The sequence below is a fragment of the Diadema antillarum genome, unplaced genomic scaffold (genome assembly GCF_040938485.1).
Source record: "Diadema antillarum isolate AM-2024a unplaced genomic scaffold, OU_Dant_1.0 seq00000150_RagTag, whole genome shotgun sequence".
Taxonomy (NCBI): Eukaryota; Metazoa; Echinodermata; class Echinoidea; order Diadematoida; family Diadematidae; genus Diadema; species Diadema antillarum.
Window position 1 is genome coordinate 107637 of NW_027271223.1, and position 19605 is coordinate 127241.

The window sequence follows — 19605 nt, forward strand, 5'->3', positions numbered from 1 at the left end:
TCAGTCTCATAACCAATACTTAGTGCAAGCATTTATATACACACATAACAGACAGTGTTTTTTAAACAGCGCCCTCTTTTTCATCTCCTAGACAGGTATTTACACAGATTCATCCCATGCAAACAAGAACCAGGCTATGAATGAGCTTGATCAAAATATGCGCGGCTACAAACTGACCGATTACTTTGCAAGCCAACGGTTGATTTGCCTGCTGATGGCCAGATGCATCATTTCAGTGTCCAATCCAAGTGCCATATTCCAAAGGTGAAGTGACGTTATTCACAAAACCTCCTCTCTTCTCCATCTTACTCCTCATCTGAGCTCTCGTCGCTGTCGCCGCTGACGTCGCTACCCGGCTCCTTGACGTCGATGTCGAACTGGTACTCCTGGTCGCAGCCCATGTAGGCATCGCTCATGTAGTAGATGGTGTAGTGGTGGACGCCGGGTGAGGGGGCCACAAAGTCCAGCTTGACCTTGGCCTTGTGCTGCAGGGTCAGACGCTTGATGGAGATCAGGCTGTTGGTTTTGGTGTCTCCGATGACTACCCACCAACCTTCTTCTCGTTTCTACGAGTGGACATAGAAATATGTCAAAGGTTATCAAATTTGACATGAAAATGACTATTTGCTGAGAGCAAGTTTGACTTTACTTCACTTGGCAATAAAACACATCTATTTGACTGCAGACTAGTATACTAATGATGCACAGGATAGAGTGTGTTAGTGAAGGTGCGGCGCGCTCGAGAGTATTGACAATGGTGCGACATGCACGAGGCGCAGCCGAGTGCATGTTTGCAACCGTTGTCAATACTCGAGAGTGAGCCGCACCTTCACTAACGCCACGAAATAATCCTGTGCATCATTAGTTTTATAAAATGGGTCGAAAACTAACAGCATTATTCACGTACCTTTGTAGGTCAATACCAGTCAGCTACATGTAGCACTCGCTCAAAAGTCAAGATGTCTGAAGATGTTCGTCCCAAACATTTACGCACGTCGCACTCGGAAATCCCGCACACTAAGTACTGTACGTACGTACGCCACGTACTGTTATGCACAAGAAAGGCCGCCGGCTGTTGTGGCAGCCCGCGGCCCGAACTAGAAGTTGTTTACAGGATTGACAGCGCGTATAGTAGCGCGTGACGCACTTGTAACAACTGATTGAGTGCGCACTGCTAGTGTAAAACATTGTGACGTACGTCAGGCCAGGGAGGTGGAAGAGAGACTCTTCTTAGTGCTTACCTGAAGAAAATAATGCACGCACACGTGACTCATTTCAGCGCTTCCAATTGGCTACATTCTTGAACCCATTTTATAATACAAATTAGTGTAAATCTTAAAGGTTCTGTTTACCTTTGGGAGCAGTGATTCAAAAAATGTTCAAGATACCACTTTTGATGCATATGTGTAGGTCAATTGTATCACAGACAAGTCCACCATATAAAATTTTTGCAATAAAGCCAAAAATATAAGGAGATATCACCATTTTTCTCATTAAAGCATAACTGTAGATGGTTTAGTCTGGAAACATTTTTAGTATAACAATTGTTCACATTTTGTATATTTAACAATACTTAACATCAATTATAATTGTTCAAATTTTTATATTGGTTGTTTCTATTCCTAACTCACATTTTAGAACTATTTTGAAGCACTAAAGCTGGGTTTTTGTTTCGTCTGCAAATGGTAAAATATGCCTTTAGCCCTATTCCCATCAGAGGGGGCATTTTGCCCCCCCCCCCCCCCCCCGACGTTTCGCGTGATTATTCCGCAACACATGATGCTCTCGCCGCGACATTTTATGACTTTTTTCTTTCAAGTATCGCGCATTTTTTTAGACCAAATTTGTCACTCCCGAACATACCGTTTTGAAGCCACGCCCCTTGACACACCAAATACAGGTAAATAATGCCAACCCCTTGTGATTTGCTCCAAACGATTAACAATAGATAGGAAATAGTATCAAGCAGCACATTGTCATACCTGCCAACCCTGATTATTAAGAAATAGCCCAGGGACAAATGAAGGGAGTATCTTTGAAAATAAGGACATTCCTAAATTTCCAATACATCACTACACCTAGTCTTTTCACAAAAATAAGGACACACGATAAAATTGCTCACTTTTCTCTCTTTTCCTGGGGTAAAAATAGGGACAGTTGGCATGTATGCATTGTCCCATTTGCTAAAAAGGATGCAATTATGGGTCCACTGAACAACACTATCTGTCCTCTCCAAAATATGGTACAGTGTACAGACATCAAAATGTATTTTATTATTGAGGCATCACATACCTGAGGGAAGAGGGGTGCAATCACCGGTCCGGTCACCTCGTCTTCTCGCTCCAAGGTTACCATGACAACCACAGGGGAGCCACTGCAAGAGAGCGTGATCAGAAGGAGAAGGATACAAGTTATCTAGTCAGTCATGACTGTAAGCCATTCAGGGTGACGTCATTTTTTGTCTGTCCACCAGATGTCATATTACTTGTCAAGTTTTTCATCAAATGAAACGAAAGCTAGTCATCTAACCCATGACTGAAAATGTTTGGGTATCAATTCAAGAGGAGTTTTTTTTTTCTGACATTACAATGCTTTTGGAGGAATCTTAATGAAATCAGTCAGTAATTTCCTACACATATCCTTATCCATATTGAAGACTGATTCAAGTGAAGCCAAATACAGGTACAGGTATCAGTGACTGAGCTTGGAACTTACCTACAGCAACATCATAGCAATTACTAAACTGAATCATGACAGAATTGTACGCTTGTAAAAATTCTGTGAGAAGAAATGTTACCACTCACTTCTTTACATCAAGGGTAATTTCAGGGAGAAATAAAAAGCACAATGTGTAGCCAACAGAGACAGAGACAAACATTGATGTATTACTATCCTATATATGCAGCTTTCATCAATTTCACCATAATGTTGTTTCCAAAATTATTTGGTTTACCAGTGGCACTACTGTTTACTTTTGCCGTACCACAGTAATGTTGGATTGGATTGGATTGGATTGGATTGGATTGGATTGGATTGGATTGGATTGGATTGGATTGGATTGGATTGGATTGGATTGGATTGGATTGGATTGGATTGGATTGGATTGGATTGGATTGGATTGGATTGGATTGGATTGGATTGGATTGGATTGGATTGGATTGGATTGGATTGGATTGGATTGGATTGGATTGGATTGGATTGGATTGGATTGGATTGGATTCTCTCATACCACCATGGCCTTCTTACCTTTCCAGGTCTTCCTTCTCCTGGATCTCATAGGTGAGTTCAATGTTGGGGTATCTGTTGCAGAACCTGGCCACATCGGCCATCTGGGCGTCGCTCAGCTGCAGCAGGTCACGCCTCTCATCGTCTTCCATTTCCATGATATCAAAGATACTCTCAATTGTCTAGGGTAGCCAAAAAGAGAAAATGAACATTTGATATCAACTACAAAATGACTCCAAGGAAATCAAAGAATTAAACAAGAAATTTCAGTTGACAGAAGGAAATGTTTTAGATGACTAAAATAGACACATTCTGATATATTGCAAAATATGTATAAAAAAATCATTGTATGTTCTGCTATTTATCATTCTTAATAAATAAACAAAATGTAATATGGCACAAAATAATTCATAACCTTATTCCTCATACAACAGTTTATACACTTGCCAATTGTCCTGTGCATAGAGCCAATCATTTGCGAGATCTATGATGGTCCCTAGGAAGCCCTTATCCCCCCTCCCAAGATAAAAAAAAAAAGAAAGAAAATGCCCCAGCATATCTCAGGGTTTAGAGAGGGAGATCTTTCACACTACAAGGCACATCAGTTACAAAATATCAGGTCTTCAACAAAGATAACTTATTGGTTCGTCTGCAAGCATCTGTAATGACAGAGGTCCAATGTAAAGGGGAAGTTTCCCACATATACATGTGGACTGAGTGAATGCAATAAAATTTAGTAAAACGTATCAGTTAAGTTTAAGGAAAAATAAACAATCCATTCAAAAGTCATGAATTCATTGCATTCACTCAATCCATATGTAAATCAGTGGAGACTTCTCCTTTGGGCAGAGATGGTTCACACTCACCTTCTCAGTACACCTCTTGATGAGGTCGGGCCCAAAGTGGGGCAGCTGCTTGAGGTAGGAGTCTTTGCTCCACATGGCCTGGGTGACCATCTGGGCCAACTCCATGGCTGCCAGGGCCGGGGACAGCCAGCCGTTGCTGCTCAGCACATCTACACAGGCCTGGATCAGACGCAGGGCCTGTGAGAAACAATGGCAAGATAAGGCATGAAAAACTAAGCCAATCAACTAACACATAAAGCTACACATGACACTATGATCAAACAAAGTTTGAATGATTTACAGGCTATTCTGCCTGGGAAATAACCGTTCCCTTTATAAGGTAAATGGTAGTCTTTTGAAAACAAGACCTTGTTTGATGTATACTCCAAGACTGATTTGACTAATGCTTTTGTGAAATCATACGATTTGCATATAAGTTAAATTCTTTGGAGTGATTAACATTAAATGGATGAAATGTAATTTCTATCTGTAATCAAAGTAAAGGGAAAAAAAAATCCCACCTAAATTCTACTATGAGAATGTTCATATTATTAAATCTGTGATTACTGTGATTACCAAACTGATTAAACTGGAGGAATATATTCACTGTACGTCTACATATGCACCAAGGTGCATCGGAGAGATATTTCCTAGAGTATTGCAATTCCTTTATTGTAGGTTTGATTTTTAACATAAATGTAACAAATTTGCTTGGTTACATCTTCCCACAAATCCACTACTGTAAAACCAGAAACAATTACGGCATGAAACTTGTGTGAATTGGAGCAAACAGCTTCTTTTTTTCAATGAAACTTTCACAAATTGGAGCGGACGACCTTTTTCGCAGCTTGAAACTTTCGTCAGTTGTCACTGGCATTAAATGCATTGTGTAGACAAGAACTTTTGCGAAGCTGGGCTACTAGCAAAATTCATGAAAGGTTCCATTGTACGAGAAAATTTCTGGTTTTACAGTAATCCATAATTCTACAGCAGGCCACAGAAGCCACAGCAAATCAGCACACAAGCACGAGTATATTGCAGACTAGACAGGGCCTTGAGAGACAGGAGCAATCTATCTCACCTTGTTGAGGATGTCCTCGGTGTCGGACTGGAGTTCGGCTGACAGCTGCATCCGACTGAGGTGGGCCTGGATCAGAAGGTTGGTCTTGAGGTGGGGGTCGTTGTACCTCGGGTTGCTCACCTTGTTTGGCGTCCTGCTCGCCAACTGAGGAAAGGGAAAATACATACGGGAACACTAATGTAATGATGCTGCTTGTAAACTTCCTTGAGATTATGGTGATAAATTCTATTTGATTTCGATAATGGCTAACTTCATACTTATAACTGGATTCCTGATTTTGTGCCTTGGTCATGATCACATACTTAGAATTTGTAAGTCTTTGGGAGACAGGAAGTGATTCAAGAATCATCTCATAAACGCGGTAATCATTTCATGAAACTATTGGTGTCCCTTCCTTTTCCTCATACAGCACTACATGCTTGGTGGATATCATTTACTGACTGCTTGCTGGCGATGTAGCGGTGAAGGTCAGCATCTCTGGCCAGTTTTCTTGAAAATAAGGGGTGGACCATTTCACTGGGTTAGCTCCTTGATCTTTTTGAGGAGTTACTTTCCTTTTATGTCCTATCCAAGGGACAGAGTATTTTGCCTCTCATGAGAGGGGTCAGCATGTTAACACGCAACATGGTCAGCTGGTTTCATTGGGACTTGAACTTGAGTCATTTCATTGCACCCCAGGCATACTATCAACCGAGTGAGCTTGCTGCTCTTTTGGTGTGACGATGAAGAAACAACAATAAACAAGGATCATAACTTAGGATGTTGCATGGCATTTGCACCTCCCAAAAAAAGAAAATAATGAGAAATTGTCTATTCTTTTTCTCCTTTCAGTTTGACCTTCCATCCCCCTTCCACTCCACCATGCCCACTCCAACCCTTCTTCAACCCCCCCCCCCCCCTACACACCTGCTTGAGCATGGAGTCCTCGTGGTGCCGGATGGGGATGTTCTCGTACTCGGCAGCGGACGAGATGATCTCGATGAGGCCCTTGATCTTGGTCTTGCTGTTGAGCGACATGCTGAAGAGCTCTATGGTGGTGTAGTTGATGTAGTAGTAGGCGGCGATCATGCCCAAGTTCAGCGGGCTGATGTCCATCTCATCCTCAATACTGATGCACTTGGAGTGCTCCAGGTCCTGGAAAGAAAATATCAGTATAGTTTGGTTTTTCTTGGCTAACAAGTAATTTGTGATCACCACAAATCACACCATCAATCACACAGGTAGGTAATAGGTAATTTGTGATCATCACGAATCTCACAGATCATCCATCACAAGCCTTCCACTATGGACACTTTCAGAGAATATCAGTTGGTATTCCTCTACTTCAACTTCTTCACTCAAGCCAAAGCAGTAGGTATATATATGCACTAAGATAGATAGATAGATAGATAGATAGATAGATAAATAGATAGATAGATAGATAGATAGATAGATAGGATAGATAGATAGATAAATAGATAAATAGATGGATAGATAAATAGATAGATAGATAGATAGATAAATAGATATATAGATAGATAGATAGATGAATAGATAGATAGATAGATAGATATATAGATAGATAGATAAATAGATAGATAGATAGATAGATAGATAGATAGATAAATAGATAGATAGGATAGATAGATAGATAGATAGATAGATAAATAGATAGATAGATAGATAGATAAATAGATAGATAGGATAGATAGATAGATAGATAGATAGATAAATAGATAGATAGCTAGATAGATAGATAGATAAATAGAAAGATAGATAGATAGATAGGATAGATAGATAGATAGATAAATAGATAGATAGATAGATAGATAGATAGATAGATAAATAGATAGATAGATAGATAGATAGATAGATAAATAGATAGATAGATAGATAGATAGATAAATAGATAGATAGATAGATAGATAAATAGATAGATAGGATAGATAGATAGATAGATAGATAGATAGATAGATAGATAAATAGATAGATGGATAGATAAATAGATAGATAGGATAGATAGATAGATAGATAGATAAATAGATAGATAGATAGATAAATAGATAGATAGATAAATAGATAGATAGATAGATAAATAGATAGATAGATAGATAGATAGGATAGATAGATAGATAGATAAATAGATAGATAGATAGATAAATAGCTGGATAGATAGATAGATAGATAAATAGATAGATAGATAGATAGATAGATAGATAGGATAGATAGATAGATAGATAGATAAATAGATAGATAGATAGGATAGATAGATAGATAGATAAATAGATAGATAGATAGATAAATAGAAAGATTAAACGAGAACTTACCTGTTTGAAGTTTGATCTTTATTTTATGAGGGAGTTGGAGAAAGAATTCACAGTGAGAGCCCGCTCAACGCGCGCGCAGTCATACTTCGTAGCAACAAGATGTGACTTCTGTCAGAGTGGAAAGATTGAGAACTTACTTGAAGTTGATCTATACATTTTGTAATAGTATTCATGCCATGGGAAGGGAGAGGAGGGACTATGAATTCTTTCTCCAACTCCCTCATAAAATAAAGATCAAACTTCAAACAGGTAAGTTCTCGTTTAATCTTTCTATTTTATTTCGTGAGTTTACGCAAGAACTCACAGTGAGATTTTGTAGCACAGAAGTCACATTTGTTCCAACTGAACAAACTCAAGCATGCACAATGGCAAGCAAAATGTAAGCTCAAATTACCTTGGTCTGAGGCCATTATTCCCTCACAATGAGCTGTGACAGGCACTGTCCCTCTTCTTGTAGAGGTTTGTCGTAGAATTTACGGAATGTTCGTTCTTTTGACCAGCCTGCTTTTGCGAGGATCAGAGGAATAGGTGCATCCGCCCTGTTTGCTGCTGAGCTAGATGCTGCTCGGGTTGAATGTGCACTGAACATTGTGGTGTCAATGCCAGCGCCAGTCATGATTTCTTTGATCCATCGAGAAATTGTCTGTGCCGTTACTCTCTTGAAAGGCTTGCGAAAACTAATGAAGAGATGACTTTCCTCTCCTCGGATCTCTTTGGTTCTCCGAAGGTAGGTCTTAATGTATGTAACTACACACAAACGTCTGTCTGGGGGGTACGCTTTCAAAAGTACGTCCAATCCAAAATTCCCAGGTCTAGACTGCTTAAGATGTTCATTAACTTTGAATGACACCATAGATTGTTTGAGAATCATGCTGTCTAGATTCAGGCAATGCAAAGTCTGTACCCTCTGGGTGGATATCAAGGCCAGTAACATGCACAGCTTCATCGTTAATTGCTTCAAGCTAAGCGAGTTAGCGGGAGCTAGACTTCTCAAATATCTAAAAACAATATTCACGTCCCAAATTTCCGAATACCGCGGCCTTGGGGGCCTGAGCTGGAACACACCTCTCATAAAACGAGAGAGAAGCGGATGAGTGCTGACAGTAAATTGTTCATCCTCTAACACTAGAAAGGTAGCAAGTGCACTCCGTGCTGAGTTAATAGCTGAATAGCTCAAGTTCTCTTCATAAAACATGTGTGTAAAAAACTCCAAAACAAAATTAATCTTGGCATGAAGGTGACTTTCCTTCTTAAGTGTACAAAACTTTCTCCATTTCCTTATATATGTACAATATTGTCTTTGGGTTGATGCCCTCCAAGATGCTGCCAAGATGTCCACCGTTCTGCTGCTCATGCCAGAGTTCTCGAACGGCAGCTTCAAAACCTGCAACATAACAGATCAAGGCAAGCGTGTAAAGGGTGCGGTTCCCCAGATACTGGTTGCGTAATCAAATTCCTGTGTCTAGGAATTAAGAGTGGTTCATCTTTAAGCATTCTCCTCATGCGAGGAAACCACGCTTGCGTAGCCCAGTTTGGGACAATCAAGAGACCATGTGCCTTGTCGTTTTCTATTTTTTGGAGACATTTGGGGATGAGGCAGAAAGGAGGGAATGCGTAGAAATACAGATCACCCCAATTCAGAGTGAATGCATCCACAGAAACCGCAGCTGGGTCAGGCAGCCACGTAACGTACGCAGGCAGCTGCTTATTGAGTCTGGACGCGAAAAGATCAATTTGGGGAGTACCACATTTCTTAGTGATATCAGTAAAAACTTTCTTATTCAGCATCCATTCTGTTCTGTCATTAAAATGACGAGATCTCCTGTCTGCTTCTGTATTGTCACGACCTGGTAAATAGGCTGCTGTGATCCAGATATTCCTTTCCTTACACCAAACCCAAATGTCTCGTGCTGCCCTGTCGCAGGCTCGAGATTTAATGCCTCCCATATTGTTCAGGTAGGCTACAGCTGTTGTGTTGTCAGTTCTAATGAGCACATGTGTATCATGCAGGTGGCCGCAAAATGACTTCAAACCAAGCCCTGCAGCTAAGATTTCAAGATAGTTGATTTCATTGTTTTGGGCATGCACTATCTCCTGATCATCCCATCTACCGCCAGTTTCACTGCTTAAATCAGTGGCACCCCAGCCTTGCCCACTGGCGTCAGTACGTAGCTCTAAAGCTGGCCGATCTCGACTAATTGGTGCCGACTGGCAGTGAATGTTATTGAACCACCACATTAACTCCTGTTTAGAAGCTTCAGACAAATTCATAGGTCTATCAAAATGCCCTTTGCTTGATTTTAGTGCAAGAATTTTGTCTCTTTCTAGGTTACGATAGAAGAGGGGGCCATATTGAATAGCAGGGAAAGTAGCAATCAGTTTCCCAATGACCTGCGCCACCTGCCTGATAGTAGGGTTTTGTTTCCCTAGCAATTCCGCACATACTGCCCTGATATTTTGACATTTCTCATGCGGGAGCGTTATAGTCATGCTTTCCGAATCCAAGATAAACCCCAAAAATTGGAGCCGTTGCTGAGGCTCTAGGATAGATTTCTCTGAATGAATGACAAAACCAAGGTCAGAGAGCAGTTTTGTGGTTGCTTGCACCGCTTCTAGTGCTTGTGATTCAGTTTCACCGATTATGAGAGTGTCATCTAAATACCCCACAACCAGGTGGCCTGCCTGTCGCAGCATTGCGAACACCGGCTTCATAAGCTTTGTGAAGAGCCTAGGCGCTGTACTAAGGCCATTGGGGAGTACCTTAAATTGCCAACATTTCTCGTGTCAGACAAATCTCAAATACTTACGATATGAGGGGTGAACAGGGACAGAGTAGTAGGCATCTCGAAGGTCGATTGAGGCAAGGTAACAACCAGGGGAAATTAGGGTTGTAGCCGTATGGATGTTATCCATTTTGAAATGCTGTACATTCAGACTGTCATTGAGGTCCGATAAATCTAAAATTAGGCATATGTCCCCATTTTTCTTTGGGCGTGTAAAGATATTGGACACAAATTCTCCAGCCACATGCTGGCATTCTTCGATTACGCCTTTCTCGGCCAGTTTTCAAATTTCAATGTCAATCTTGCTCTCCTCAGCATTACCCACTCTGTAGTGGTAAGGCGGTTTACCTCTATGAGGTGGGCTATACGCCTCTTGAAATTCAAGTTTGTAACCGCTAATTGCATCAAGTATGAAAGGATCAGTGGTAATATGATTCCACTGTTTGCTAAAATGCCTCAATCGACCCCCAACGGGCAGGTCTAATGGAACATCTACATGTTCAATGTCTAAAACTGACTGTACAGTGTGAGTAGATTGTGTATTTCCACAACAAGAGCTAGGCCTGCAACTTACCTCCTTGGGTAGTGCAGTTACTTTCTCCGTGACACAGTGTTTGGCTTGGCTGGGGTTGCTGTCGAGTAGCTCTGCCCCCGGTTGTGCGCATGAGCTGGAGGTGGGCGAGTCTGCGTGTGCGGGGCTGAATGTCTGTATCCCCGCTGCTGCTGGCCTAAAAAAGGCCTGGATGTATCGCCAGCTGCGAGCCAGCCTGCGTTCCGATATTGCTTCCGGCTGAATCCACCGCTGGCCGTGCGCTTGTATGGGTGGTACGGCTGATGAGTAGATCTCTTAGCCTGGCCTTTAACCACACTAAAGGCAGCCCTATTCTCCTCCTTGAGATCTTTTACACGTTGTCCCAAGTCATCACCGAATAGAAACGCGGTCACGGGCGTAGTAGGCTTGCACAGATGTGCGTAAGCAGCGTTCATATCGGGCTTGATCAGCTCCTTTCTCAGGCAATTCATCTCGTAATTGGCATTACAGAGTAAAGCGAGTGCGTCCTGTTGCGCCTCGTTCAAGTCAGTAGGAAGAGTTTGTAGGAACGCACACAGCCCGCGGGTAAGAGATTTCTGTACTCTCTGCAGCTTAACGTCTCTGCTGCGCGTAGTCTGTGTCACATTATCCCAAATCACTGGATTGACTTTAGGGACTAGTAAGTTGGGGCAATTGCTCGGTGCTGGGTAGTTTGCCGCTGACTCTTCCATAGATTTTTCCTCCAGACAATGGGAGATGAGATAATTTGTAAAATTTGCCAATTCGTCATTGATAGGGTCGCCCACACAGGCAGAGACCACAAATTTTGCAGCAAAGAATGGCACTTGTACTGGCCGCCCCGTGAGCTCTGCGGGTGCGTAACCCGCTGCCGCCGCAGGGAAATCGCATTCATCCCCACTGTAGCTGCTGCCGCCGTGGTCGTCGTGCAGCGTACCACGTGCTTGCGTGCTATCGTCTGTAGCACACACATCCATGCCCCCAAACGGCACACCACCGTGGTTTTCTGCGGTACAAGCCGTGCCAACATGGCCGGCACGTAGTTGCTGTTGTTGGATACGAGTAGGCTGAGACGGCAGTATTTCCATGACCTTTTCAAACATGGATTCGAGTTTAGAAAGGCGGGAAAGCACCTCCGCGTCCGTCTTCTCTTTAGGGGGAGCTGCCTTCTTACTTAGGCCTGGTTTGGTGGGTTTTTTAAGGGTTTTCCCATTCCCTTCTTTCTTTGTTGGAGCCTTAATACTAGCCGGCGAACACTTGGGTTCATGATGCACGGCTGTAGTCACCATCGCCACGACAGACTTAGCTGTATGCAGGGCGCTCGTACTAGTGGCGCCACCCACGACAGGCTTAGCTGTATGCTGTGGGGGAGCGGAAAGCGGAATTTCCATCCCGCGATATCTCGTGAATAAAAATCCACTTCCGAAGCAAAGTCAGCTCTAACTGAGCTATAAATAATAACAATCCACAATATGATAAGATATTGCGACGATGCACAGTTAAAAGGACGAATAAAACTGGATTTAGACTGCGATGAGGGAACTTAGCCCCTCGTGCAAAACGTGCGAAGAAGCGATATGACTGCGCGCGCGTTGAGCGGGCTCTCACTGTGAGTTCTTGCGTAAACTCACGAAATAAAATAGATAGATAGATAGATAGATAGATAGAAAAATAGATAGATAGATAGATAGATAGATAGATAGATAGATAAATAGATAGATAGATAGATAGATAGGATAGATAGATAGATAGATAGATAAATAGATAGATAAATAGATAGATAGATGGATAGATAGATAGATAAATAGACAGATAGATAGATAGATAGGATAGATAGATAAATAGATGGATAGATAAATAGATAGATAGATAGATAGATAGATAGATAGATAGATAGATAACTAGATAGATAGATAGATAGATAAATAGATAGATAGATAGATAGATAAATAGATAGATAGATATATAGATAAATAGATAGATAGATAGATAGATAAATAGATAGATAGATAGATAGATAGATAGATAAATAGATAGATAGATAGATAGATAGATAGATAGATAGATAGATAGAGATAGATAGATAGAAAGACATAAATAAATCAAAATTAGTTAAAAGAAAAAGAGAGACGGTATTTTGTTTGCCTTTGTACTTTGTTGTGTGACAAAATTTGTTGACAAGATATCAGGGCAAAATGCAATCTAAATCACAACTTACAAACCAAACCTACACAAAAAGATCTATGGAGGAAAAAAAATCTGGAAGTTGTCACTATCACCAAATTTGCCCTTCAAAAAAGGCATAAAATATACAGTCATGACGTTTCACCTTCTGACATATCTACAGGGATGAATTAGAGACTTGGTTTAAAGGATGAAGGCAGCCTCGTTCTTACCTGGAGAGTGTTCTCTACCAGCTCTGACAGGTGGTCAGACAAATGGCGATGGGTCACACCTGAAATGAAGCAGAGAAAGATGTCATCTCTTTCTCTCTCACAGAATGAGAGGTTAAAATCTATGCACAATGTACAGTGGATATATCTCTGCATCCATACACCAGGCATGAGACAGAGAAAAGTTGAAAAAAGAGGAGAAGAGTTTGCGAGGGAGCGTAGCGACCGAGCGGGGGGAGGGTGTGGGAGGGGGGTGTCCCCCCTCCCGCGGTGAGGACTTTTTGAAATTCAAGGTACGAAAAAACTCATTTTAATGCATTTTACAACTGAAATTTACTATTGTTATGAGGTACATTTTACAGAGAAACATTGTGATAATTGAACTCATAAATGACACTTGCAAAATCTAAAGGAAGGAATAGTATGCTTAACTGTTGAATACCTAGGACCTACTCAAATGTGAGGCCATAATAAATCACAGTAATGTACACCCAGGTGACATCTTGCTGGATTCAGTTCATACGGGTACAAAAAAAAAATCACAGCTTAGCATTGCCATTGTTGGCTGTCTTTACCTCAGTCCATTAACAGTTTACAGTGCGCAGACCAGGCAAAGTATTGCTGATCTTGTACTTGGTCCATGTAGTCTAGTAGAGAATCATGTACCATGGTATGTAAGAGAGCTGAAAATAAATCATACATGCAGCTCAGCACTGTTGACCGTCTCTACGTCCATGCAACAGCTAACTTAGACTGCCTATAATACCTTACAGGAGGTACAAAAATTTGTAGACCCGGTTAAGTCCATAAACATTTTCTCGTTGAAGAAAGAAATATTCTCACCGGTCCACAAAATCACGATGACAAATGTAACGTTAGGTCACGCCAACGTAATCAGCGGGATACAAAAGCAGCGCATCGCGTTGACCGAAAGATCGGTCTGTATCTGTCCGTCGGGGAATGTTCCGCGGAGACTGCGTCTGGCTTCACGGATCCCTACGGAGGTCTACGCATCGCGTAGAGAGAAAGATCCGTCTGTCCGGAGGACTCTTTTATATTTTGCCATAACGCTGTCCTCCGTATACGGAGATCCGTGAAGCCAGACGCAGTCTCCGCGGAACATTCCCCGCCCGACGGACAGATACAGACCGATCTTTCGGTCAACGCATCGCGCTGAATGCTGCGGCAGCATGCATGCCGAAGCTCCTTGATAGTAATGATACACGTAATACGCAGTTACAGCCTCACGTGTGCCCGTGCATCATATCACACCACACTGCAAGCTACACTAGTATAGTAGCTACAAGTTGATCGACACGCACGTTTCACATCCATTTCACGCATGAAACATGCAACATCGCACAGCTGCCCGCTGACAAAATGCACTCATCACCATTCACACACGGCGAGATATGGTGGCTGCAAAAAAAAAAGAGGAAAATCACGGAAATTTTCCCGACTGTGTATTTTCTAACCAGAATTTCAAAATCCGCGGAAATCCGCGGAGAAATCTCATGCCTGATACACATACTGTAAAAATGAAAATTTTTACATGAGTAAATTTTCACACTCAGTCAGGTAAAGTGAATTTTATGTGGTTTTACAATGTAATTCCACAAATTCAAAGATATAAAATGTCATCACATATTACAAACAATAATATTTGCATGCTTTTATTTCCATATCATGAAGAGTTCCACTTTTACAATATATGGGCACTAACTTCATAAGAATCCAGGCAGCCAAATAGATATCTGAAGATCCAACCCTCTGTAACCCCATTCAAAGACCAAACACCAAACACAAACCACAAAAGAAATCAACACTATACATCTATGAACTGCTTCAAGCAACATTAAGGAAAACAAAGCACACAATGCAAAACACAGCGATACCAACTCAATCACGGGAACAAAGAAAGGACAAAGAAAAAAGAAAACAAAAGAACATGAAACAGACACCTAACTCTTAGTCCACTAACCTTGCAGGTTGTAGTAGTTTGGGTTCTGGGTCATACGTCGGTAGATGAATGTCCAGGTCAAGTAGTCCACGGCGTCCTGCTTGTTCTCTATCGTCTTGGTGACCACCTCGGCATTGAAGTGATCATGCAGGCAGTGGTCAAGGTGGGACTGCCGAAACAGGGAAAAAGTAAAAACAAAACCACATAAATCACACTGAAGTGAAATCCTCAAAGAGAAAGAATTTGCATGATAATCTATGCCATCACTTTTAAATGCAACGATATTAGAAACAAGCATACAAAGTATTATGCAACGTGTTTCAGAACCAGCCGATAACACGGCGAAACAAAAATTTGTGTACTGATAGTGGTATAGTTTGTTAGTAATTGGAACATGCATCTGTAATGTGTGTTTCATGACTGTCCTTTCCTGTAGGTATCACTACTTCCATTTTCAAAACCATATATGAAGTCATTTTGCCAAGATACTAGGTTTATGATGATACCAGCCTCATGAAAATATGCATCTCTTTTGTCTTCACTCTTACCATCACTGCCACTGAGTGTCCTATCACATACATGTATGTCATACTGCTTCAGCATGTTGAACAATGGAACCTAATTCATCAAGGCCACTACTAACTAAATTCCTCCTAACACAACCTATCCTGACATGAGAGGACAGATCAAGAACATTAAAAAAAGAAAGACTCTACAGCAGTCTTCACTTTAATGTCCTCATCATTGCATTCATTCCATGAACACTGGTAAGTTTGCGATGCCCAATAAGGAGTAATCTATGTTTTCATATCCATTCATGATCATCGAAATGATCCCCTGACATCTAAATATGTCTCATTAAAGTTTCCTTTACCCTGTAAGATGACAGCAGTTTACAAGTGCACATGTGCTACATTGTGTCATTTTCTTACCTCAACTGGTAGAGGCTCATAAAGGAACTTCTTGTAGAAATCTTTCTTGGATCCCTGGCATAGCACCACACACTTACTCACTGCAGAGAAAACAAAATAATAATAAGTGATTTAGAAACATGAAAAGTGATCTAATTGCAACATCGAATGACAGCACACAAGGTAAACGCATATTACGTCGACTTCATGGCATTAAATAATAATTGGATGGATTAAAATTTGTTATAGAATGGGTAGCGAGAATCGTGCGATCTCATTGGTCAAGAGCTACATGTATGTGTTGATTTTTATTGGCCGCACGCTGAGTCACTGTGGTAAACTTGTAGCACGAGTACAAGTACTTGTAACAAAGGTTCGCGCACTAAGCAAGCGTTCGCGCACTCAGTACGAGACACCTATTGGCTAAAACAACCATGCATCAGTTTTTACTGATGCATGGTACCGATGCGTGGTTCTGAAAAGAAACCATGCGTCCAGTAAAAACTGATGCATGATTTTCGGGCTCTCGTCTATTGCAAGTCAAAAGGAAATGCATCCAGTAAATTTGTCATCGGGTAACACAATAGAAAAATGGGTTTTTGGCAAGAAAACTACCAATTCTATAAAACAGATGATGCACATGTCTCTTCGTGTGTCAGTCGGAATATAGTGTGCATGCGGTAACTATGGAATTTAGCCTAAACCCACTCGGCTTCGCCTCGTGGGTTAAGCATTCCATTGTTACCTTATGCACACAATTCCGACTGACACTCAGACCTGTGCGTCATTTGTATACTGCTGCACGGGAACTGGCAGATGCCTGAAGCTTAACACAAACAGGAGAGTTTTGTTTTGTTTTGTTTTTTTAAATGGTAGCTTATTTATCTATTTATTTTGGATTTGTTTTGTATAGCTGCCAAATCCACTAAAAAGCACAAGCTCAAACAAATCTATAAAAAAAATCCTCACTTTATTCTGATATATCTCAGAGAAAAAAGGGTTAGCTTGCACCAAAAAAAAAAAAATAATGATAAAAGAAGGACTTTCTCAAATAGATCATTGACATTTAATTTGTCATTCCTTTCTGACCAAGCAGTCGTAGGAATCTCACCTTCATGCTCAATCTCAGGCCTGTTTGCTTTGCCAACCATCTGGAGTACATCAGTGATGGGGTAATCCACATATCTACAAAAAAAAAAGAAAAAAAAAGAAAGAAATCATCCAAATGTCTCCTTATCCAAGAGATTGGAAATATGCTTCATATAACATGTCTCAAACATATACAAGTATGAAAACTGAACAAGCATAAAATTCCTTATGAGAAAGAAGAAGAATAATGCAATTCGAAAGAAAATGAAGAACCAGTACTGATAGATTTTAACCAAAGCCTTTGAAAATAGCCTCTCTAACCCTCTCTACATTCTCTTTCCTTAGGTCAGTCAGTCAAGGCACTTCTAAACTGTGTTATAAGGCTGCCCATAAACATATAATGATCAAACATTATGCAGTTTGAGATTTGCTGCTGCCATACCATGTGTGCCCAATATTGATATCTTGTTGGATTTCAACAGGTTTTGTTTGAGTCAGCCCCTCCCTTATTTCCTCCATTCCCAATCAATATATTTTGATGTGGAAAAAAAATATACGCATGGATGACCAAGACAATATGTAGGCCTTGAGAATATCTAATGCCACATTTCAGTGAAAGCTTTCTGGCTTGTGACTCAGTACTGTGATATTGCTAACATCTCTACTAGGCATGCTCGATGTGATGAATATTGTTGTTGATGCTGTGTTTGCCACCTCCCCCCAACACTCACGCATGGATCTTGCCATTGTAGTACTGCGTATCCATGACGACCACAAGGTGGGCATTGAGCGTCATGCCCCAGCACATCATGCGGGAAGCGACCACCACCTGCACGGCTCCAGACATGTAGAGCTGCTCCACCACCTTCTGCTCAATCTCACTCAGCCCCTCGTGGAGGTAGGCTATGCCATTGCTTAGCATTTCCTTCAGAGTCTGGGTGTCATAAAATGGACGAAGCAGGGAAAAAATAATAATAATAGTTAAGCTGCTATAGCACATACAACATATCAATGTTCCCTATGTGCTCTACAATAATTCCTACCATTTTACAATATTATCACAAGAGCATATTTGACAAATTACATTCAAAATAATAATAAAAGAGATGCATTGATCACACAATATAACTGTATGCATCAATTTACATAAGTTACAGAAAGAGAATATATACGTATGTTACAAAAAAAAAAGAAAAAAGAAAAAAAAAGGAAAGCCTTGAATCACTGGTAGTGCTTTCATTATTTTATTATTTCTTTGACATCAAAAACCTAAGGATTTCATTAATTGACAGCTACCAATGCCTGAATATTTTGTGAGTGATTTATGTGGCTGAGTAGGACGTAACAATCAGAATTTATTTGGATGTACATGTGGTGCTTATAAATGCAAATCTCAATGAATGGGACAAAAGGGCAACTCTACCTTTCATTTTTTTTTTCTTTTTTGAGCTGGGAGTCCACTATCAACTTTTTCTTGAAGCATTTGATCATATTTGTACATTAAGTCATCGCATTCTTTCTTTCTCTATTTGTGTACAGCAAGAGTGCTTGACAAATAATAGGACATAGAGACAGTCTATGGTCCTCAAGGTTTTCATTTGGTAATTCCATTTTGTTCTCTACATACTTCCAATATAGTCAAACCTGTCTGTAGCGGCCATCTGAGAGAGACGAAAAAGTGGCATTAATAGACAGAACATGGCTTTTCAACTCTCATACAGCAGGTGGATGCTATAGACAGATCTGAATCTTCTTTTTCCTCCGTGAATACTTCAAAATACTTGAAATCATGTTTAGGCATTCAAAGGAACCAAATGATAATCTTTGATTACGCAGGGAAAAATTTGTGGACAAATGGATTCTTCAGCACTACAAAACATCATTATTTTACTGCATCCTTATGGGAAAGTGATGTCCAATCAATAAATCAAAATAACACTAGAAATGTCGCTACAGCGACTGGTTATACCCCCGCCAAACAACATTTCATAAGCTTTGGTCAAAAAACTGAGGAAGTAGTTAAATCCGCAAGATCTTTCCTTGATCTTCTGCCATTAATATGCCATTACCATGGCAACGTACTTTCGGGTACTGTCGAAAAATGCGTCTTGCACATCTACAACCAAAGGCACACATCTGTACCAAATTTCATGGAAATTGGGCAAAAACTGAGGAAGTAGTTTGCAACACAAAATTTTCCATCATTTTGGCTCATAATATGTGAGCTGTTACCATGGCAACATACTTTTTGTCACTGTCAAGAAATGTGTCATGCTGACCTATATCCTAAGACAAACATTCAATATGAATTCCATGAGAATTGGAAGAACACTGATGAAGCAGTTTTGCCATGAAGCATTTTGCCCTATATTTTACCAATAACATGCCGTTACCATGGCAACGCACTTTTTGCCACTGCGGAAATATGTGTCTTGCACATTAACATATTCAGATGAACATCT

The 19605-nt window shown here is 40.7% G+C and overlaps 3 protein-coding genes across 3 annotated transcripts in view; all 3 read right to left on the reverse strand.

The window, feature by feature from the left end:
- Positions 1-243: 243 nt before the first annotated feature.
- The window catches only part of LOC139727762 (U5 small nuclear ribonucleoprotein 200 kDa helicase-like), a 65878-nt gene continuing 46516 nt past the window's right edge, over positions 244-19605 (reverse strand). The window contains exons 32-42 of the mRNA XM_071638740.1: positions 17875-18077; positions 17166-17239; positions 16076-16155; positions 15165-15312; positions 13187-13245; positions 6058-6285; positions 5152-5295; positions 4092-4268; positions 3247-3407; positions 2293-2374; positions 244-566 (exon numbers count right to left, since the gene is read on the reverse strand). Of these exons, the coding sequence (XP_071494841.1) occupies positions 306-566; positions 2293-2374; positions 3247-3407; positions 4092-4268; positions 5152-5295; positions 6058-6285; positions 13187-13245; positions 15165-15312; positions 16076-16155; positions 17166-17239; positions 17875-18077 (1617 nt within the window). The 3' untranslated portion in view covers positions 244-305. The remainder of the gene's footprint in view (positions 567-2292; positions 2375-3246; positions 3408-4091; positions 4269-5151; positions 5296-6057; positions 6286-13186; positions 13246-15164; positions 15313-16075; positions 16156-17165; positions 17240-17874; positions 18078-19605) is intronic.
- LOC139727776 (uncharacterized) lies at positions 7463-9575 on the reverse strand. The gene has a single exon (XM_071638752.1). It carries the CDS (start codon positions 8848-8850, stop codon positions 7867-7869), a length of 984 nt encoding a protein of 327 aa, XP_071494853.1. The 5' UTR covers positions 8851-9575; the 3' UTR covers positions 7463-7866.
- LOC139727742 (uncharacterized) lies at positions 8717-12181 on the reverse strand. Its single transcript, XM_071638722.1, has 2 exons — positions 10815-12181; positions 8717-8841 (listed from the first exon to the last, which is right to left on the reverse strand). The coding sequence occupies exon 1, from the start codon at positions 12179-12181 to the stop codon at positions 10832-10834; it is 1350 nt and encodes a 449-aa protein (XP_071494823.1). The 3' UTR covers positions 8717-8841; positions 10815-10831.

Bases quoted from the DNA above. Each gene is read 5' to 3' on its own strand.
- LOC139727776 (XM_071638752.1), bottom strand. From the start codon at position 8,850: ATGTTGCAGGTTTTGAAGCTGCCGTTCGAGAACTCTGGCATGAGCAGC.
- LOC139727742 (XM_071638722.1), bottom strand. From the start codon at position 12,181: ATGGAAATTCCGCTTTCCGCTCCCCCACAGCATACAGCTAAGCCTGTC.